Genomic DNA, 23,898 nt, shown 5'->3' with positions numbered 1-23,898 from the left:
CATAGGACCTACGAACGCAAATTATTATACACACCTACGTATCAAGTCAATTACACGTAATCGTTACCATGACGATCACTGTTCTAAGTGATCCAGCGATACTATGTCTGCTGTAAAATCCAATATATTAAACGTAGGTAAACGATAATACAGGAAACACGCGTACGACAACTTTCTCTAAAATTTCGCAACGAAATTGTTGCTCCGAAGCGTCGCGTGATTTTCTCGTTTTCTCGCGCTTAACGATAATTCCTCACGTCGCTGATTTCTCGTCGCAGGTACCTGAAAGAATCCGCGCGATGAACGCGAGCGTGAAGCTGTTGCTGATAGTGCGGGAACCAGTGACCAGAGCGATATCCGACTACACTCAGCTGCGGACGCACGCCGCGACCGCTTCGACCCTGACGAATGGAACACCACGAAGCATCCAGCAACAGCAGGCGGCGCGTAGCTTCGAGGAACTGGTGATACGACCGGACGGCAGCATCAACGAGTCGTACAGGCCAGTAGCGATTTCCCTGTACCACACGTACATGCATAGGTGGCTGGAGGTGTTCTCCAGGGAGCAGATCCTCATAGTGAACGGTGACCAATTGATCGAGGACCCGGTGCCTCAGTTGCGCAGGATCGAGAATTTCCTCGGATTGGAGCCACGGATCGGCAGGCACAATTTCTACTTCAACCACACGAAAGGCTTCTACTGTCTGCGCAATGAGACGTCGGAGAAATGTCTGAAGGAGAGCAAAGGCAGACGACATCCGCGCGTTAGTCCCGTGGTGGTCACCAAGCTAAGGAGGTTCTTCAACGAACACAATCAACGATTCTACGAGCTCGTAGGGGAAGATCTCGGCTGGCCTGAGGAATAGCCGTCGTAGAGAAGCGGTTCGATCGCTGTGTCATAGATGCGGGTAGCCACGCGAGAAAGTCCAAAGTTCGCGAAGAAGCTGCTTTATTTTTTCTAAACGTCGGAGTACGGCGCAGCTGGTACTGACGCGGTGCAATTCTATTTTTTTTTTTTCTTCTAGTTTCCGTCGATCGAATTTTAAGAATGGAAATCACGAAGATCCCCTCGGCATGGACGAGATCTGAACGCGGAACGCGGATTGTCCGCAAGCGGAACGAAGGAGCGGATCAGCTACGGGGAACAGGTTGGTTCCGCGGGAACTCGGCTGGTCCGAGAGAACTTCTTAACAAAGCGAACGCGCGCAAGGTTTCTGCGCTTGACGCGGTTAAAGGAATCTTGTAATTGCTACGGAGTACCTCGAAAATCTTGATCCACGGGGATTACGTGAGGAAGTTGGTCGAAATTAGCGGAAACATCGTCCAGGGAACCGAGGGCAAATTAAGCAACGCCAGCCCTGTGAAAGAAGACAACAGCGCGGAATTGAACGGCGAATCAAGCGAACATTTCGTGCCACAAAGGACGAAGGCATCTTCGTGATTCGAATTCATTAATGGGAATATTCGAGCTTTTGAAGACTAATTAGGATCGCCTTTGGTTCGAGAAATTACGCAACAAAGTTACCTGCAAGTGCATCGTTGTCGTCTCATATTACTTCGTTGGATATTTGAAAATTCTTCGGGAGCAGCAGTTTCGCCTGGTGCTTCTCGTCGCGGGAAGAATCGAGGCTGATCAGGATAAGTACCTTTTATATTTTATGATTAGCCGTAACATCGAAAACGGGTAACGCGTCGATGGTTAAATATAATTCAGCGATTTAGGAACTGTCGATGTGCTCGAATTCCAAGGATCAGTAATCGTATAAAAACCGAATAGAAATCTTTCATTTCGCACGGACGATGATACAAAAATTCTAATTTCTCCGGAATATTATTGAAAGTAAAAAGTATCCACGAAACACGTTTCTCGTTCGTCAAAGATTTAATACTCGGTTATCGTCTTGTTAACAGCGCGAGATATAATAAAAGGAGTTCCTTTTGTAGGGAAGAAAGGAGAGAGTGCGATTCGTTTTCTGAAAAAAGTGCAACAGTTCCGTTGCCGTCTCTTCGAAGAGGAGGCCCGAGCACGCGAACTCGAGTGAACATCGAAGAGCCCGTGGCAATGAGTCAAGCCATTAAATCGAGTGCATGCAATTTAATGGATATATGCTCCGGCCAGGACTCTTCATTATTATCGGAGATCCTGAGCCCCTCTCGTGTTCGCGTTTCAGCCGTTCGTCCTTGCGTGCTAATTGCTTCGAGTTGTCGCTTCGTAGCGCCGACGAGACCGATTTCTGCATCTCGATCGATGCTCCGTCGTAAAACAACTTTCATTCTCGTACAGTGTTGCGGTTAACGCGTCGTTGATACAATAGAAACATGGATTAGGAAAATACGAAAATACAAGCAAATTACGAACAGCTTTCGGATCACGAAATAGATATAAAAAATCGAGTCTATCTCAGGGAATCAGCTAATTATTCGAACTGCGTCGTATGTTCCCGACAATAGCCACCACTCACCGAAGACAGAAATATCCGTAATTTCTATCGAACAAGATAAAAGGATTCGTTCAGTGTGAAATACCTACGATCGTTCAACGATACCTAACGCACATACAATTTAATTCGCCAACGATAAACGAACATGCAACGCAGTCTGAAACTTCATATTTATTTCCATGATATAAAATGCCCGAACTCTTCGCGCTATATACCGTACGAATTTGCTTAACGCGTCTATCGACGAATTATATTTATTACGAAACAATTTATTATAAAAGAAATATAAACGAGATACAAAACGTAGTTAGAGAAGCGTGCAACTTGGAAATATGGAACGTTAGAGACATTTGTAATAAAAGAAGCTCGTAGAAAAATGACTCGCGCCAAGTCAGTTTAACAACGCGTGATCCGATAGGCATCCGATTAACTGGACGGCCGAAGATGATCGGCAGGCGTGGAATTGATTAAACGTTCGTCGTGGAAAGGGTAACGAGATGATCGAGGCGGACGAAGAAAATTAGCCAGGCAGCGCGTGCGAAATCGATCGGGCAACGTCTGGCCGTGTGAAAGGTGGGCAAATCGTCGGCAGAAATATCAGGGGTTGAATAGCGTGGAACATCGGGCAGCGATCCTCGATATCAGTCACGGCCACGTGTATCCCAGAGGAGCGGCCTATCGCAGCCGAAACGTGCAAGAGTAGATTCCGGATGGGTCGTTACTCAGAGGGGCTGGATATCTGTCCGTCGATTCTCGGTGGCGAACGAACGAATTCGAGCACATTGTACCTGGTGGCGCGGCTCTGCTCGACTCGGCTCGGCTTGGCGCGCCCGTCTATTTGGGTCGATCGATCTCCGGTAAGAGAGCAGAATGATCCATCGATGCTGTTACCCGTTCCTCCGCGTGGCTGCGCGCAAGACCGCACGTCTTGTTCCATCGTACATTTACCTGCATACACTCGCACACATATGTATCGTACACGTACACGTACAGGAAAAGGAAACTCGCGCTCGCGTACACTCACACACACACACACACACACATACGTACGTAGGTACGTGTTTACGTGCATAGGTAACTAGAGACAACGGAGACGGACAGACGAACGGGACGGACAGACACTGTTCACAGGAAGTAACGCCGGCCAAAATAAAATAGAGACGAGAGTCCGATGGAACGATCGGTTTCAGGAGGATAAGCCTCCTGAAGCTTCAGCGATTCGTTTCGCGGGCCCCGTCGCCATGGATCACATTGGTCCGTGAGTTTACATATCATATAGGGTTAACTAGTTGATATTACAGAAGATTTAATATTTTTATAATCCACATTGGAAGTTGTTATATCGAGTCGTTAAGCTTATTGTGTACAGGAGGAGAGCCACCCGTCTGCATAGGAACAATGGGATTTTAGAGAAGAAAGAGAGCTCTCTGTGATCTTGGGTTTCGTCGCTCCGTCTAATCTGTTAATCGATCGCGTTCGTTTCATGTATCGCGAGGCAGGATATCGTAGTTTTCTTTCGCCGCGCGCTGTGCACGACTCGCCGAATGAATTAGGGGGATGAAAGGAGGATCGTTTGGCGAGCGGCGTCGAGCCGTTCTGCTTCAGCAGCCAGAAAGGCTTTAACGGGAGGAGGAGTTGGTTAAAGCTGTAATTTTTTATACGTGTTACTATTATACCGTGAAATGTTGGCGAATTTCATTCGTAGCGCGATGCAACCATATCATTTTTATTACTATTTGACGTAGTAAGATACATTAGGTCGGAATAAACAAAAGTTAAACTGCACATATCGTTAGAATTAAGAAATAATTGGTAATTACTAATCGTCGATGTTCGAATTGGATACTGATTGCGATGTTTAAACCGATTATTTAAGAAGTTTCGATAAGAAAGAGTAAATAGAATATTCTTAAGATCGTAGATCGAAGTTATCTGTGAGGAATTATTATTGCGCTTAATTCTGTACCAGCGGTTCTTGATCATCGTCGTCATAAGCTGGGACGAAATAAAGTTTCGAACGATTCAAAATCGACACGAACTTGCGAAGCAAGCTTCGACGTTCATTCGTATCACTTTTTATCAATTTATCAATTGCATAAGTTAAAGGGCAGTTAATTTGACTAAAAGCTCGAAGCTCGATATAAAATCACAGAGGGAATTAAAATTTGTAAATTGATCGACATTTTCGTTGCTTCTACTTTTTCGAGTACCTACTCTTTACTTTAATACGCGCACACGTATATTTGATTTGTATAAAAACTAGGACGTAAGCGCGAAACGAATACATATCAGAAAATTGTGATAAGGAGACGTATATATAAATTTTTATAAGGTATATGTTTAGGCGATTTATTAAAATAATCGTGGAGTTAGAAGATGGAAAAAATGATCGTTAATTGAAGAAAGAATAGCGCGACAAATTTTCATATCCTGTATTTTTCGAGGAGACACGACAAATTTAGTATATTTTTAACGTTCACCGAATTAAATAATAGTCGTTAAATCACTTTGATTTGTAGATACGAAAAGATATTATTCTATAAACAATGATTCAAATATTGATACTTTTTAGTATATTTGTAACGTTCACTGAATTAAATAGTAAACGTTAAATCATGTTGATTTATGGATACCGAAATATATTACCCGGTGAACAATGATTCATATATTGATACTCGAATTTAATAACGCGATATATACGTTTTACACTTAGACTGGCTGTTTTATTCCCCTCGTTATACAATGGTACCAAAAATTTCTTCATTTTGTTTATCTGATCTTTTTTACGCTTCCTTATGCGTGGAATATTAAACCAAAATTAGATGATCTAAAGAAGACGATCCTAAATTTTGTTTAAAATATACAAAAAATATGAAAAGAAGCGACTTTTTCATCTTAAGCCATATAATTATGAAGAATTTTCCAGGGCTTAACAATTAAAAGAGAATTCATCCTGGGAGTTTACCTCTTGCGAATTCTTATTTTAAAATCTATATCTAAACGATCGATCCGAATCATCGTATCGTTGGTACGTGACGTCACGGAAGAAAAATCCTGAAGGAATCTGAGGAGTGCGTGTCACGGTTCACCTAAAATTGAGCTAAAGCTAAACGAAATCCTACGGATAGCCTGTTGATGTTCGTATTCGTCGTAATAAGGCTTGTATCGCACACCCTATGTAAACCTATTCCAATATCCAAGGTTCCAGATTGAAGCAAGGATATCAACAGCGGAGAAAAAGAGAAAAGGGAGCAGAGAAATAGTAAGGGGCTCCTATATATCACGTGAAGATAAAAGTTCGCGATAAAATTGACCATTTGTTTCTGAAGAAAAAAGAAGAGAGAACCCGGCGCGAAGATTCCATCGATCGCTCCTGGGGACCCGTGACGCCTCGATGAACGAACCTGGAATGCGTATAATAGTCAGAGAAAATTGCTCGGAAATCTTTCAATACGTTCTCTTCCGTGCTATGTCGTCCACTGGCCATTTGTACCGAATTCGCGACAAAAATAGAGATCCCGTTATACTTCGAATTGGATTTTTCGACAGTGAGAAACAAGATTTCTCTGAACGCTGTGCAATTTTATAAATTTCAGATTTATAACCCTTGACAAAAAGTACTTATATACGACTAGCCTTTTTGGAACATCCTGTATATATGTAGTTTTATTAAAAACCAAAACGGTAGTATTTATAGTGGAAGTAATCGTTTTGTTCGATCAGAAACGTATCGTACAAACGTATTTCGATATAAATTTTGCCCTCTTTTCTTTTTTTTTTTTTTTTTTGCTTTGCAAAGTATGTTATGTACCGAAAAATTTGCAGGAAATTTGCAATTTAAATCGAAAACACTTTTCACGGTGTCGTTCATTAAATCGCGTATCTTTTTCGGCCCGGTGCACCGCGGTATCGCGAAATTACACGGAGAAACGAAAACTCGTTTCCATTGAGTGAGCGGGCAAGGAAAGTTAACTGAGAAACCTTGGAAAATCCACCGTTCGTCTCCGTTTCCAACGAACGCCGTAAAAGTCACGTTATAAGAAGCTGCTAGTAAAAAAAATGTTCGCTAACAGAAATATACGGGATCGTTTCAAAAGATAGCTTGTTAAGAAATAAATTGATCTATTCGCGTATAGATATCCGCTGTTTTCATAGGGCTTTTCTTTCATTGTAAGAAGCAAGTTTCCACGTAAAGATATCGATGATATTCTTACAACGTATCGTTTCTGTAACATATGTAAATGACAGGGGTATTCTTTGATATTTCAATTACCGTACCCATAGTGCAGTTTTGAGTGATACGAAGAACGATAGTGATCGAACGATACGATAGTTATGTAGACAAGGGTATCAGAAATCGCGAATGCTTTGCACGCTTCAAGTGTGACACTCGATATCGGAAAGCGTACTTTTCCTTCGGGAACAGGAACAGGAGAAGTGTCAAGGAATTCGGTCAATCGCGAATAAACTTGTCACGGAAAGCTTAGGTGTTTGATCAAGGTTTTATCCTACGAGTATCTTTGAAGCCTCCAGAAATATCACTATAATCGACGAAAAATTCTCCGTTCTTGACCTTCTGACCTCCTTTAAACCTGAAATTTTAATAAAAGGAACAGGTTGGAAAAGAAGCGAAAAAAAGTGGTATCGGATATTGTTATTGCTCTTTTTCTCTTTTTTTTTTTTTTTTTTGTTACTAGCCTTTATTATAATCGATCCGTTGCATTCCTCGTCGCATTTCGTTCTAGTCTATATCTCTGTACTATGAATAACAGCTTTATTTTTTCTAACAAACAATTCACCTAAAAAAAAATATTTCGTCCCGAACCTCTACGATTTTTTATAAAATACGGTGTTTTCTATTAAATATATTAAATTTAATATCGTATCGTATTTGTTATCTCTTTATTTATTTTTATTTACTCAGTGCACTGTCCGTACACTACGTGTGTTTGTATCTACGTTCTCGTCGCGCTTTGACGAATACATCTATGAAACATACAAATATTCCTAACTTACAAATTAAAACCATTTCAACCAGTACCAATTAAATATATCTTATCTATATAAATTAAACTTAACTCTGTTCAGACTTTCCTTTTCTATTTTACATTTACGTCCTCTTCGTTACCAGCCTTTGTACTAACCACTGCCTCTAATTTCGCCATCGAACTTTTCATATCTTCTGCTAATCTCACACTGTCTGTTAGCATATTTTCGATTTTCCTTTTCAACTTCAGACTGGCGCCCAGCTTATTCACCCAACCCCCGAGGTCTTCCCATAACTTTCCTCTCAAACGCTACGTAACTCCATACATGCATCATACTCTCTCTCTCTCTCTTCCTCCCTCTCTTTCGCTCTTTCTCTCTCTCTCTCTCTCTCTCACACACACATAATCTGCATTCTTTTACTCCTATTCCTCTCGTATTCCTTACATTCCCACATCTTAATCGTGCCCACTATTCCTTGTCGTTACCTCCGATATTCTTCTTCATCCAATAGACTGCCATACCCAGCTCCTCTTCCCTGGACTTGTAAGTATCGCGATAACTTGACCTGTCTATCCTACTGCAACGTTCATGCATATCTTACTGCACCTTCCTTCCTATTGCATTTTTCAGTTTCTGCTCTATCCTGCTGGTGCATTGTATTTGTTAGACGCAGCTTTATTCTAGGCAACACTTTGGTTTGGATACAAAAATAACACAGGATTCTTGGTGAATCTCTCAGATAGCAATTTCTTACAACGGTACACGCGCGACACCGTGGCAGATACAAAACGGAAGTGGTGCAACTTGAAGAGAAAAATGGAAGTGAAGAAAAAAGAAAGAAGAAAGGAAAGAAACAAGAAGAAATAAAGTCTGTGTGCAAATTCGGCATAGACGGTGAATTCGAACGTGGTTTTTCACAATACCGTATCGTATACTTCTTTATCGTATTGTGATTTACGCCTGTTACGATCTTTTTTGACTCATGCGCGCGTTTCATACGTTTAACCTGTACCTTAATTTATTCCTATGCTCCCGCCGGTCGTAATGGTTCGTAATAGTCGTAAAAGTTGCGTGCGTCAGGCTGTCATTAATCCTGATTATTCTCGGTCGCTTCACGGGTCACGCTTGCACGATCAATTCTTACGTTTTGTAATTCTCCCTCGTAGCATATTTTTCCAAACGATCGTCGATGTATAAATACTGACTTTCGCGTGCGTCTGTCGCCATAATATACAAATTCTCATATTTCTTCTTTGCTTTCTGCCAGAGCAAGCTAGCTATTCTTTCGTACGACGATTTCCCTAGCGACGCACTACGTGTAACTTGCCATTTCTTGTCCGACGAGGAAGATGTATCGCGTCAATAGCACCCATGTTATATACTAGCCTAATTAATACTTAATTAGAATGTATATAGAGGAAGATAAGACAAGTGGTGTTGGACCAATATTGTATTGCAACAGGACCACTACCTTCGTCTTAAATCTTAATTTACTATCTAAATGTAGTTATATTTTAATTTATTATATATCTTCCAGTTCGTCTTGTCTCGTTGTTCCAACAGTAAGATTTGCCTGCTAACGCGTTTCTAGGTATATTTCTATACCATAATCCTGTATGCGAGCGTACGTTTCCTTATTAATGATCCTCTATGTTTGTGTCAGTCTTTGGTATTTCGTTCCAGTTCTGGATGTTGTTCTGTGGTTTCTCTATTCGTCCAAGCTCCAGAATACTCTCAACTTTATGCTCCCCTTTATGAAGTTTGCTAGTTGGCATATTAATTTTCTGCTTTTCGTTGTTATCATTTCTGTTTATTCCTCATTTCTCAAAGTGATTGGTCTGACTTCTGTGTATACTGTGCAGCCATTGATCGATTATCGTTTCCCTATTTCCTGTTTCCTCAATTTCGCACAGTCGACGTAATAGGTTCTCCTGTATTTTATACTTAAATTCATGTCCTATCGTCGTTGTCCAACTCCGTTTACCAATTAATCTTACCCATGCAATACTTTCTATCGACAGTGGTTTATTTAATGTTAGATAGTTGGTCGCTTATCGATGGCATATCCTGAATTCTTTTGTCGTCACGGTGTATATCAAATTTGATATTTTAATATATTACATTTCGTTAAAATTGTTTCACGTTAAATAAAAGCTCGATATCGTGCTTATCAAAACGTGTAAATAAAATTGCATTTATTAAAAAGTCTATAACGTCGAAAATGGAAGCTAAATAAAATAAGTGAAACAATACAGTTCGATTACAGTATCTAAAGGTACACGTTAACTTGGCATTCGTATACACTGATACGCTGTAGGTACATAAATTTCCACTTGAAAAATTAATATTAATTTACAACACGACGCAACATTTTATCGAAAAAGCAATTTCAAATTTCCTGCAAAATTCTACTCGTCGTGCTCGCGCTCGATATGCAATTTTTTAAAACGTACAATGATTCTTCCTTGAAGGTTTAACGTTTCATTAAAAATACACTGTTATTCCATAATTTATTGGAAAACAGCGAAGTTTCTGATAATGGATCTTATCGTTTTCTACCGAATAATCAATTTTTCCTGCCCATCACAATATTTGTCATATTTTACGAACTCGCTTCAGCATGAAGTACGAATTGAGATTCTTTAAGTTCGACGCGGTCATTAACAAATGCGAAAGCACGGAACTACGGCAAATAAATTAACAGATACGATGAAATAACGATTTATCTTTGGAAATTTACGTATTTATCAAGATGAAATAGCCTACTTCGTCACGTTTCGTTGGAAGTGAAATGTTATTCGATAAAATGATTCATCGACACCGATATGATAATGATGAAATCTCATTTTCAATATGTTTCACGTGATTCTAACCGGTTCTTCCAATTTTACTACTACATTTCTACATGGAAGTGACGAAAAAAATTAATTTGAATAAAATCAATAGAGTTTCTTTCTCGATATCGTCTTGAAAGCTGTGCAAAAAAAAAAAGAGGAGCAGAGCAAATACAGTTAGAAAGCTCGCCGTGAAACGAATATTTTTCATCGCGGTTGTTTGTTTTTCAGTGGAACGACTGTTTAATCTGATGCAAAAGCATCGGAACACCGTTATTTACTCGCGATAACATCGTTATAAATATTGTTGGTCAATGGTGAAACATTTCGATCCAGATTCTGCGGCGTAAGAGAGTATTTCATAAATTTCATAAACGTGATATACATCGTAGGATCTTATGCTACAATTAATTTATTTACAATCAATGGATTGTATAGATGTTGATTAAACAGGAAACGATGGTAGTTTAACGTAAACTAATCGCAATAACGTACTATAATTTAGACAAATAAATAGTTAATTCGCAACTCTCGTCACCACGAATCCAACGCTCTCTCTCTCGACAACGCACTCTCTGACTTCTCAACTAACATTCTCCGGCTTCTCCACTGACACTGACTGTTAATTCGTCTTTCTCTCTTAGCATCCTTTTGTCTTTTTATCTTAGCTCCACCACGCAGGTGTTCCGCGACCGCTCGTGGTCAGGGTCAGTCATCAGGACTTTTCCACGAAACTATTCGATTGAAGGATCGACGGCACATTGTTGGGCCTGTCGACGCCTCGGCTTTCTCGCGACATCGTTTATGGTTCGCCCGATGTCTCTTAGGCCTTTTGTCCATGATACTACAACGTACATAAATTCCCAGGATGAAATGAACATAATTTTCCAGCATGTACAAGCGACTTTAAAAAATTATCAAACTTGTATCGTACTTTGTTGGAAGCAGAGATGGAAGATAAAGTCTAATACGCTATCGAATTAGTATTAACAAAATTATTCTAAGAAAATACTGCTACATAAGGAGGCGTTAAAAAATACTGATCTATTGTATGAAAAAAATTGCTCTCACTTACTGTATATCTACACAAGTCGAGAAACTCGTAAACCAAAGCAGAGCGGTCGCGACGAATACGTCGACGAGTTCTGTAAAAGCGTAATCTTCTCGTTTAGAAAACGCAAAAGCAACCAGCACAACGATCGGTCACCTGAATCCTACGATCCTAAGATCCACGATCGGCTGCTTTATCGTTTCGAAATTTATGGGTCGAGTCAGAACAATTGCGTATTTTGCACGAGTTTGGCGGATACGTGGAGCAATGAAAAATTGATTAAAAATCGGCAGGATCGCTTTTAATCGAGGATCGAGTCGATTAAAGTTTGCGAAATCTCGAAGATTGAATACGAAATCTCGAACGAGGCTCTAAATTTGGAATATTTCGAGGAAAAGCGGTTTTCAAGTTACGCTCTTCCATAAGCTGAAACGCTTAACGCGGTTCTTGCGTTTAACGTTACATCGCCTTCTGACGAAATATCTGCTATACCAGCGTGTGTTAGAACGATCACTGTAGAACTGTACTACATCGTTAACGTCAGAACTATAATAGAACCATAATACGTACCTAAATGTTGCCTATATAAATCAGTATAAAATTGTAAGGAAATTAATTCAATGAAATGCATCTAAATAATTGTGTACCCGCTAAATAGAAGTCCGCATTAATTTTCGCAAAAACGTCTATACGTTTTCGGTAGCCGTAAAAGGAGAAGAAGTAATTATTATTTTATTATAACACATATGATTGCAGTGTTAATAAACATCCACCAAAATACGTTGTAGAGAGCCCTTATTCGAGGTTTCCATAGGATTATCGAGAAGCGTGTGACAGTATCGGCGTAATTCCCGGCGCGTATTAATTTCGAGGAAAGAAAGAGGGGACAAAAAGGTACAAAACAAGCGTTTCCCTGGCGTAGGCAAAGAGACGCGCCATAAATAATCCGCTTTACAACGGCGGTGAGTCGTGCATCCGCAGAGGTTAGCGTGAAAAGTGCAGCTTGCATCGGTGCGCCCTGTTATTCCGTGCAATAAATACCTCTCCGTGTTCGGGCAAAAGTTAAATTTCGATCACAGAGTGCTCGATGTCGGGGTCGGATAAACTCTGCAACACCCGAGCTATATTCGCTACGAATCCGCTCGAAATCCGTTCCGTGGTCTCACGATTCGAAGCGACAACCGCGTCGAACTCCTTCACCACTGCGATAAGTCGAGGAAACAATCCCCTTCGATCTCCTACCGTTGAATTTCGCGTTACGGGAAATCCTGCGTTCTGTACGCGTCGCGTACGAAATCGTTCACAGGTTTCCTTCGTGAGATTCACCATGGGTCCAACGGTGTATCGAAAAGAATGATTTTTTTCGATGATAAACGAGCCGCTCATCCGCCAAATCGGCTAACTCTGCGAAGCAGAGAGTAGGAAAAGTTGGTGAAATTATCTAAGATAAGGATCGATCGAGTGCTGTGGCGCTTTAAAAAGTTCGAGAAAGTTAATGGAGTTAACCGCTTTGGCCTGTGAAACGGCTCAAATCGCGTACGCAGATGTACGGAATCTGGAGAACGTTTAATCCGCGGTGTTCTATTTGTACGGGATATTTAAAACTTGATACACTTTATATGGGCTTTATCGTGAAAGGTATTTTCTTTTTTTGAAAAATGTTATTTCCTAAATATATAATAGCTACATACTCTTGGGAAGGGCTTAACTGCGACGAATATAAGCTGGAATCAAAATTCGATGGAATACAAATTTTAGCGATAAGTTGGTATTAAATTTAAGACGAATGCTGGTTTCGTAGGTTGAGAAGTATAAGCGTTGAACATATCGCGAGCTTGAAATTCATCATAACGCGTACATATCAAAGTGTGATATAAGCAAATTTTTCTACGGTATAATATATATATTATCTGTATATATATACACGTATTTTTTACTACAGTATAATTTTGATGCAAACGATCATTAAAAACTTGAGAATTATACAATTTTTAAGGAGATTATTTTACGAATCAAGGTATCGATCGATAACGTTCAATAATTTCAGCGATATAACAAATTGACGATCGAAACGCAACGTAATTTAACATGTAAGAAATATTTATCTTCTGTGAATGATTCGAAGAAGGTACTAGACTGAAAGAATCAAGAAAATATAAACATAATTGACTGTGTGCAAAGTGGTCGACAATTCGTTCAACGAATCGCATTGTATGAGATAGCGAATATTTTTTGACATTTACTTAAATTCTTTTAATACGAAATACATGTAAACCAAACGATATAACGTAGATCATTTTCGTTGCTGGGAAAAATTCAGAATATAATTATCTGCTTGTTTGCCTACGTTAATTACTTCTTCTCGTGTATAGTCGTTAGACGAAGGAAGAGATCACCGCCGAATATGTACAAACATAAGCTCGTAGCAAACGTTAGTTCGTCTCAACTGATACGTCTAATCGATACTAATCAAAGCGAAATACAAACCTTGATCTTTGCAAACTAGTCTTCGCAGGCAGTCGGTAAGCAGATTTGAGCAAGAATCAACTGAGTTTGCCTAAGCAATAATTTTGACGAAGTCTCGTATATGTATCTGCATATACGTCGTACGATTGCAGGCAAGTAATTATAGAAGCTGTGAGCATTACAACTTAACCAGATGATGTTTCTTGCGAATGATTTCTACGAAGAGAAAGATGAATCGTTGGAAATTTGTCGCTGATACTGGGGGCAATATATTTTCCAACACGATCGATAAATAATTTCCAAGTATAATAGATTGTTAATATTTATTTTCGCCTAAGTTTTATCACGATTTTTCAGAATTCCAAAGTTTTAATTAAATTTTGGGAAAGTTCGAAAGCAGCGTTTGGGTTCGCCACAACTCTGAATTAGTAAAACATTCGATTACAGTTGCTATCTTTTTCAACTTCCCTCTATAATAGCAAGCATCTGCTGCTTATCGTGCAAATTAATCTTGTACCGTTCCGATATCTGATTTGTCATAATCGACCGAGATAAGCGAAACACCTGGAACTTTGCATCGAATAGATGTCCCCCTCGTTGTTTGTCTTATCTCGAGCGACGAGATAGAAGACGACCGAAGTCGAAGACAAGACGACCAAGAGTTTTCTCGAAAACATTCGCCAAACATTCTGCAAAAACAGAGATCAAACACATTGGAGATAAAAACGAGAGAGTCGTCAGCGAAGTAGCTCGGCAAAAGAAACGTCATAGTTCTTTGCAGCCAGTTCGTTTCAAACGTGAAATGTCCGCTGCAAAAATGCGTCGCGACCGTCTCGCAACGGCAAAGTTGGCCCTGACACGATGTACCCGCGTGCTACGTCGAGTTAGCTAGCGACGCAAGTGAATTATATCTTGTTACGAACCGGAAGGGCCAACTCCTGTAGACGTCGCTCGCGCGAATAAATTGTATCTCTCGCGGCGAAGTGGCCGACGACGACGCAAGGAGACCCATCCCGCGGAAAGATTAGAAACCGTGAGGCGAGCTGGCCCCGAGGAAAAAAAGAAACGAACGTTACTTTGTAGAGGAGCACCGTACAACCTGCTGAATTAATTCGGTGCACTAAAGACCCCGTGTCCCTTTTGCAGCGACGCAAACGTCGTCCAACCTTTTTCATCCCTGTGTTTCACGTTGGTGCGCGTTCAAAGGCGGCCGCGGCATTATCGCGTTAGATTTGGCTATGTAGTTTGAAAGCTTCTGTCGAGTTCTCTGAGAAAAAGTTTTATGCAGCATGATCTTTCGTATTTATTTCCCAGTGGAATTTATCGCGTGTCACGGAACAGCCAGTTTCACATTATCAGCCGACAGTAAGCAAAACTGGCTTTTTTATATATTTGCACGTACAGTGAGATTTTTGGAAGTTGGTGTAAAAAGGAAATGTTTATAAAATGGAAACAAAGAGGGAGGATGAAGAAGATTTGATTTGGTTTAAAGCATCTGAGTCGTAACTTTTCGATTATGAACTACCTAAATTCGTCCTATTATAAACATATATTATAATTATTATAAACAGAGGGAAGGTGAAACGAATATATTATGTTCGATATTACGTTTAAAAAGGTATCGTTCTACGCTCTTCATCGTAGTATTGTTTTATATGGACTTGCAAAGCAGGAGTTTATTCCAAAGGATATTTTACAGTTTGGTAACGAAGAAAATAGCGTTTATAATGAAATGGCAGCTCTTATACGAATATAACAGTACCTATGTATGTGCCATTTATTAAAATGTAAATCTTATTCGACACAGCATGGAAGAAAGAAAGCATTCTCCAAGTAAATTCCGATTTGAAAATAAAAAAGGCGGAAAAAGGTCGACAAGAACAGCCGGATTAAGATTCGATCGAAGAACCCTCTAAGTTGTCATGGTCGTTCCATTAATCTTCCTCGCGAATCATTTTTGCATATGACTAGGGCATAAATTTAATTCAACGCGCTGCTCAGCTTCGTAAATAGAATGGTTAAATAATTCACGCGTTCTGTTACGTTGATATTCAGTTCCTGCTCTCATAATTCATTTGCTCGCTTTACGTCGCCAGTAACTATCGGGCCGTGATCCAAAACTTTCACTCGCTACCCTCAAATTAGCCGATCGATGTATTTCAACGACTGCTCGACTCAGCTCGAAAAATTTTCGCTTTCCTCCAGAAATTCCATGTAAATTTTCTCACGTATTCCACAATTTTTCCTTCCAGATATGACAAGCCTGAAAGCTGTATTCGAACAAAAATTAGTTAAAATTGGTCGACTGCGTTCGTAGCGAAAGTTTAAATGGACTCGGGTGGAAAGTAGTTGCAGGGCTACCGAATTTCCTAGTTATATGAACAGAATTAATTGAACAAGCGAGACATTTATAATCCCGAAAGAACGTATTTGCAAATTAGAAAGGACACGATCCAAACATCGAAGCTACCTGTATCTTTGGTAAAAATAAAAGACCTTATTTCCGAAATATTTTTTAATTCCTAAGGATTTATATATTCGTAAATTTAAAAGCGTACTGTATCGATACTCGCGCGCGTGCTTCGATAAAAATATAAGAAGGTTATTTAACGATAAATGCGGCATATATTTAATAAAATTATTATTTCGATAATTTACGAGCGACAGGATAGTTTCTAGTGAGACCGATAGTCGCGAGGCTACGTATAAATTTTCTACTGCGTTGATGCGATAAGAAAAAAAAAAAAAGGACGTATACGATTTCAGTATAGTCGGTAGAATCATAGTCAGCCAAGCGAAAAGGACATTCGGACATTCTGCTTGACACGCGACCGCCGTTCGCGAGGTTCATTTAAATACGGAAATAAAGTAATTTCGTCTGACAGCGCTAATAACTTGCGGCCTATGGCATACGTTCTGCAAACCCGTCCACGGCCACCATCAACTTAGATTCACTGTTATCGCTGGTTAATACAGCGTATAATGACGGCCGATTAATTGCGATTACGATCGCTCACGACACACCAGTTGCTATCTTGACAATTTACATCTTTACCATTTGTTCGGGACACGATAGTAGAACGTTCTTATGTTCCGCCGCTAACTCCTTAGAAATATTTCTTTCGTAATCTACACATTTTGTCCCCGATAGATATTGGCTGGCTGTTCTAGCAAACTTTCGTTTCGCGTTTAGGAAATTTAACCTGCGTTTTATGTACAGTAGCAGGAAAGAAAGAAAGTTCAAAGTTGCTAAGTAATTTATTCGCGTGCACATAGTAACTTTTCCATTAAATATTTTTCGCTCTGCTACTTACAGTCGGTCAGTGGATCGTAAATGTTTTGTTACGAAGTTATAACAAAAATACAGAAATTAGGAACAAAATTGACATCGTTCTTACATACAGAATGAAGCAAGAAATCATAATACGGCATTTACCAGTCTATGGTTATATAACATTGTTTTCTTATTTTTAATCATAGAATATACCGACATGGTTTGGCGCGGTATAAATGAAACACCCTGTACATTCTTATTTCTTCATTGGCTCTTGCGGAATTCTCTTTCGTAAAATTATGATATCTTTTTATGTTTCAACTTTCCGTCGCTCGTTACTGCAATTTTACACCGACTAGTATTAAATAGAATACACACGTTGCTAAACGACCAAACGATTATCGACTAAAACGAAGTAACGAAGAATTAATAATTCAACTTTAATCCACTCGGTTCAATCTGAATATTCGACAAAGAATTGGAGAATGTTAGGGAAGGCCATTTCTAATATTTGATTTACTCTCAAACGTCTGGACCCTTTAGTGGCGTTTCAAACAGAAGATCTTCTAATTACGTTGAACAGGCTGCACTTCGTTCATCCTGGGTTCTTGCCTGTCAAACTAAAGATCAAACGTCGACATTCGATCAGGATTCTCTCAGGGCTGAACAAGCAGCCCTCTTTTACATACACCGGCCATGTTCAATCACGACATAACGGAGATGATGTAACGGCCGGTACATGGAGCACAGATTAAAAGAACTTTCGAGAAATTCTGTCGGTGAGCTTTCCATTTTGTGCGCTCGTCTTTTTCCGTGGTGTCGAGTATTAACGTGATTGGGTTACGTACCGTGAAGAATCGACAAGTCGAGCTCGCCGAACCATCAAAAGCTGGCTTTTCGTAAGACGAAGCTTCGGATTTCGCTATTTTGACTGCATCTAATGGAAAATATCCTTTTTCGGATTACCGTCTTGGCTACGTTCTATTTTCCTTCTTTTTTTTCTTTCTTTTTCTTTTTCATCTGATCCAATCTCCAAAGACAATTTTAAATTCGATCGTCATCTTTGAAGGAACTTTATAATGCAAGTAGCTCGGATTCGAAAAAAACATCGAAAAATGTACAAACGTGATTTGCTTTGTTACAATAATACACGTAGAAGCGTAATAAAATATCTTTAGATTTTCTTCCAAGCGTTTTTTAAAAGCGAAGGAACGATCAAATATTTAAACAAGACATTGAGCACTTGTTTATTCGTTTACCGTTCGCTGACATAAACTCCAAATATATTGCCACGAATCTCCATCGCTATTTAATCAAATGGTAAATTAATAACAAATCGTTTCATCGTTATTAGTTAGTATTGGATCATCGCGCGTAATACGAACTATTTTAGCACATTATAATATGTATCGTACTAAGATTTATAATTGACTGTGGGCTTTGGATTTGCAAATATTTTTTGGTAAGTCGATCGATAAAATTGTGCGTTGCGCGCGATATTCAAACCATAACTACAATTTATCAAACGAGATATTTGAGTAACAGCGTGAATCATTTATTTCAAACGGAGTTAGTCGAAGTTGGAATATCAAGGAATATTATTCTGATAAATTATCGTGGTATTTTAATAGGTGCTTTTATGATCTGGTGGTATTCGTTAACGCAAAGAAAAGAAATATCAGATGGAACGCAGAAAGAAAAGAAATATTAGATACATCATTCATTGTGCGAGAAAGAAAATGAAAATACTTTAGGGAAATTAATTTCTGCTATTCCTTGTCATAAATCATGTTGCAGGCTATTTTTATTACAATAGCTTTTTACTTTCGTATTCTTTCGCAATTTTTTAAGCTTTTTCATTTTTTTTTTTTTTTAAGCTATTAAACCAAAAGGCTAGAAAGAAGAAGGTATTTTAAATATCAACCTGAAACTCGTACGATGTTTCTACTAAACGCACTAGCACTATCGCTACGTATGAATTTATCTGTCGTTGCGCGTATATTGTCCTATAGAAAATGGTACGAGAGGCGCCACGTCCAATCACGTTTAATTGTCTACTATCCTCCGACTAATCGACTTAAAACTAGCGTATGACCAAGCCGAAAGTTCTCGATACGCGGATCAAATTCCTAGTATTCGAGTTTGTACTGGCCAGAACCGGTTGATCCCCAAGGTAGAGGATCGTTAGAACCGTTTGTTCCATTATGAGCATCGAAACGTTACGAAATTGGGAAATTTTACGACTGTCTAGATCGACGATCTAAAAACGAAAAAATTCATCGCGTAAACATGTACACTCTTAAAGTGCTCGCTGGGAAAATCGATTCTTCCCATTGAAAATTCCACAGATTTTCAATCTTTTAATCGAGAACGTCGGATCAATTGATTATCGAAAAACGTTTTTGCAATGGATACGATCTTCATTACTGCTTCGTAACTTTATTGCTAAGCGATAATTAAATTTCTATTTTTGTCGCACAGAGTAATTAGATTACGTATTAAAATCGCGATAATTAGTTCGAAAGACAAACAAAGGAAAATGATTCGAACGAACGGAGAACTTTCGTCGACGTGGCCATAAAGTTTCAAGCCTACTGTTCTTCGATTCTACTTGTAAATTAACGAAGAAAGTGGCGATTTCGTTCTCTGCAGCTGTCACCGAGAACTCGAACTACTTGCGACTACCGCTTCTTGTTAGCTACCGTAGATGATACGAACCCAGTCGATCATAGCTTCGATCCTATGTATAAAGTACTCGTGCTCGTTGCTGATTACAGCAATTCACGTGAACGTGAATTCGTACGTGGCAACAGTATAGAAAGAATTTACACTTCCTTTTCGTAGAATCTTCTGGAAATAGTCGGGAAACATTTGGAAAAATGTTTCCTTAGTTAATTGGAAGCTGAAATTGGTAAAGCTCTCTTCGGTTCGCAAACGTTCAAAGACACTGATGCCTTTGTGATGCAAACTAACGGCTGAACTTAAGCTAGACGATCACGTTTTTGATGCGGTTCATGTTAATTTATCACTTAATCTCGCTGTCTGAGGCGCTCGTAAAGCCTCCTGCGAGACAAAGGATCCTTAACTGGATTCGTAACCAGACGCTAGTAACAACCAGCGAGTCGATGAATTAATCAAGTCCTTTGTATCCTTGTCCGGCGTCAACCAAGTGACTACGTAGTTTTAGCCAACATTATCATATTGATTAATTCTTACGCGTTTAGCCATTTTTAACGAAACTTACGTAATTTATGGTTATTTGCGAACAGACTTGCGTGCGTATATTCAATCGATATATTCTAATGCGTTAATTCTTTGCCTACAACTTCTCCATTATCATAAAATAATAATACTTCACCAAGTACGTAAATAAGTACTTTGGGGAAAAAAGAAAACAAGTAAGTTTCCAACATATTCTCGCGTGTACGTATCAAAAATAACTGATGGTTCTCTTAACGACGTGCAATGACTATAAAAATTATTTGCATTTGCCATTGTACTTATTATAGAATTCAAATGCTAATTAATTAGATTCAAGAACTCTTGTATAATTACAGTTTGATAATATGAAAATAAGAATGACGAGAAGAACGCTTTATCGGAGAACAAGCGCGTGCGTGTACCGATACTTTTCGTAGCCACTGTATTTTCTTTCTATCTGCCGCTCTCTCGTTAAACGAAATTCTCGAAATTATTTCCCTCGATCCCGGCGCATTCTTAATTTTCCTCTTGGCGTTTCTTACTCCCTTCGATGCCATTCTCTCATTCAGCCGGTCTGTTTGTTCCAATCCCATAGACTCGGTGGTCTTTGACGCTTTGGATGCATTCGATTTCCCTTTCGTCCCTTTTCACCTTTCACCCCGTCGTCGCCGCCGCTTTCCTCTGCCGGCTATTTTATCTTTCATTCGTCGGCTTTTCTTTTTGTCTTTCAATCCAACGCGCAATCGGCCACTTTTCTCCTTCAATCTAGTCCACGATAAAAGCCCACTTTTGATCTCGGTTGGCCCTTTCTCATGCTAGTTACCCCTTTCGTTTCTGCGTGTTCCCCTTACCTTTACCTTTCTTCCTCCCCATTTCTCGGTCGTTCCACTTTCGTCTTTCAGCGTTTTCCTCCGCGCACTCTCTCTCTCTCTCTTTTTTTTTATTTTATCCTCTTCTGCTCTTTTCTTCGCTCGATGTTTCAACGACGTTCCCGTTTTCTCCGCGCGACCACGATCACTACGTCCTGATTCCGCCCTTTACCCGGGATCCTTGTCAGAAGCCAGTTAACACCTTTTCCCTGTCTTCGACTCGAATATCTGCTTTCATTGGGAAGTTGGCGGTGGACAGCCTCCGGGAAAGCGCCACGACGACCAGCAAAGACTTTCCAACAAATTTGCGCTACGAAATCCCGGCTTCTCGAGGTACGTACACGCCAACGAAAGATATATTAGGTCTTTCGTCGAGATCGCGGTCATCTAGAAGTTGTTCCTCGATTAAGGCTGCTGCTACGTGCACGCACTCAGCGATATCTTTCGACGTGTGGGACTTCTTTCGCGCGAGAAATTAACTCGCGATGAGATAATAGATTTACTTGACGATCGATACTCGGATTAACGGTCTTTCGTGTATTTTATTCGCCGCTTTGTCGTATATTTCTGTCGGTATGCGTGAATAGCATTAACCATCGATAGTGGTATTTCTTTCGCTGTTGAATATCTTTCGTTTCTATCGGTTCGTAATTTATAAAGAATAAGCGGTGTCGTTAATTAATTTACTACTTGTGAATAAATCGCGGATTTTTGTCACGCGTTTACAGGGAATTCGGAAAGTGCGGAAGAAACGTGTACGACACGTATATTGTACATAAATATATAAATTATCCAATGTAGAATATTTATGATATTTATCGGGTGAGGCAAATTTCTGTTTCGCTCGCACCTTTCTTTAATCGTATTCGTGAACGTACGAATTCGCATAAATATTCGCAGTGTATTTATAAGTTGCAAAATGAAGTAACATTGTTAATTTTCCGGTATATATATATATATATAGCCATAGGGAGGAATTGAAACGAGCTGTAGAGATCGGAAGCGCGTTAATTTAATTCAGGAACACGAGTGGTGGACGCAGCGTAGAAAGCGATGAAAAAACGCCTAACTGTGACGATGTGCAGGGTACAGGAAAAGGCCGGAGTATCAGGGCGTACGGGAAAATAAACTTTCGCGGCCATTACCGTCGGCATCTATATTTAATCGGGTCGCTGCGGGTACAATAAAATTCCGGATCGATTTTCCATTAATCGGCTATTAGTATGCAATAGCTAGTTTGTTCGTGTACGAGAAATGACTTTGGTCTCCTGAGATAATAATAAGGCAGCAATCGTCCCGCGAGGACGTTCCTCGATAACGTGTAACCACTGACCGAGAACTTCATTTATCGAATAATGTACCGTGTAATTCAACGAATTTGTCTTATTATCCTGATTACGAAACGCCTCGTCGACATTGTCTAATTCTTCAATTGCTTCCTTCCTCTTCTATTCTCTTCCTCCTGCCTGACTTTCCAACCTTTTCCAGACCTCGTCCTGTTAAATTCGTTGTGCGAACCGATCTATCGTACAGCGTATCCTTGGTTGCTCGCGAAACAATGGATTATTTTCTATTTCACGCAATCAATGGCAATACCTGCCTCGCCAAATAAATAGCAATTGGGATAACCAATGCTTTCGTTCCAGTAGCACTCAACATTGATAAACGATATGGGATTAATATTCAGACGCAGCACTATCTCTGTATTTGCTTGCATAAGAGATTATTCAAATAGCGTGTTGCTTATTCTACGAGAATACATATGAACCATTTATCGTAACTTGAAATTACGCGAACTGTTTTTTTTTTCCTAGCGAATAACGTCCGATTGTTTTGGATTGTTTTGGAACCCGGAAAGTACGTTGCGTTTTTTAAGGAATTTGATCGACAAGAACGATCATGTTGAAAAGTTTTCCGCTGAAAAACCTGAGAGATTGTGGAAGGATGGAATATTCGTGTTAAGCGAAAGATGGAGAAAGCTCGTGGAACAAAATGGCATCTATATAATTCGATAAATATATATCGAATGGAAATGTAAATCGGAACGAACTTTCCGGGCGACCCCGACATTTCAACAAACAAGAGATTGCCCTCTTTCTTAGATTCCGCGCGGTCTTCTTCTTTATATCTTCTAATAATATTTGCAAAATCGCATGGAGTACTTGACGTATAGCGTAGAAAATGTATAACGTAGGAAAATATATAAAATATTCAAAGCAGGATCATACTCGTCGTAGTATTTAACGTACAACTACCGAAGATGCAATAAAAGTATAAAAATATAGAAAGCCGCATTAAAGAAGGAAATTTAGAAAATTAACATCGCGAACTTGCACGTTCTACAATTACAGAGAAAAATAAAGATATATTTTGCAAGGTATCGTTCGAATCCTCAGAAATTTCCCTGGAAGATGGCTAATCGATCACTGTGATCAATCCGCTAGTTCTACTGTTGATAATTGTACAAAACCGAGATAATAATTGAGATAATAACCGTAGCAAATAATTACCAAAGTACTAATCGAAATCGAAACCGAATTGCCTTTATAAAAATATGTATTTGCGTAAATATCCGCTGCCGAGTGATTAGCATTTACGTGAAAGAAGTTTCCCTGTCAGTAGGTGGAAAGACGGGGAGCGACGAGGAGTAATCGAGACGAACAATGCGCGCCGGGAAATACTTGATAGAGATCGTGTGCCAGAAAAGTAGAAAATTGAAACATCCAACTTCGCCTAAATGCTATCTATGTTCGCGAAAGTGTTGACATTTACT

At 39.5% G+C, this 23,898-nt stretch overlaps 1 protein-coding gene across 3 annotated transcripts in view; it reads left to right on the top strand.

The window, feature by feature from the left end:
• LOC126864619 (heparan sulfate glucosamine 3-O-sulfotransferase 5) overlaps positions 1-23,898 on the top strand; it is a 189,091-nt gene that overhangs the window by 145,568 nt on the left and 19,625 nt on the right. Inside the window, exons 6-7 of one of the 3 annotated variants that reach the window (XR_007689255.1) lie at positions 279-931; positions 1,026-23,898. The exon at positions 1,026-23,898 is cut by the window's right edge and continues 19,625 nt beyond it. Coding sequence is in view for 1 of the 3 variants with exons in the window: in XM_050616140.1 (XP_050472097.1) it covers positions 279-866 (588 nt within the window). In the remaining 2 variants the exon portion in view is untranslated. Of the gene's footprint in view, positions 1-278 lie in introns of all 3 variants that reach the window. The other 2 variants (XR_007689254.1, XM_050616140.1) reach the window with 2 other exon arrangements.

The sequence above is a fragment of the Bombus huntii genome, chromosome 4 (genome assembly GCF_024542735.1).
Source record: "Bombus huntii isolate Logan2020A chromosome 4, iyBomHunt1.1, whole genome shotgun sequence".
In the NCBI taxonomy this organism is placed as follows: Eukaryota; Metazoa; Arthropoda; class Insecta; order Hymenoptera; family Apidae; genus Bombus; species Bombus huntii.
Note: the sequence above shows the minus strand (reverse complement) of the source record. Positions and strands in the feature narration are given on the sequence as shown.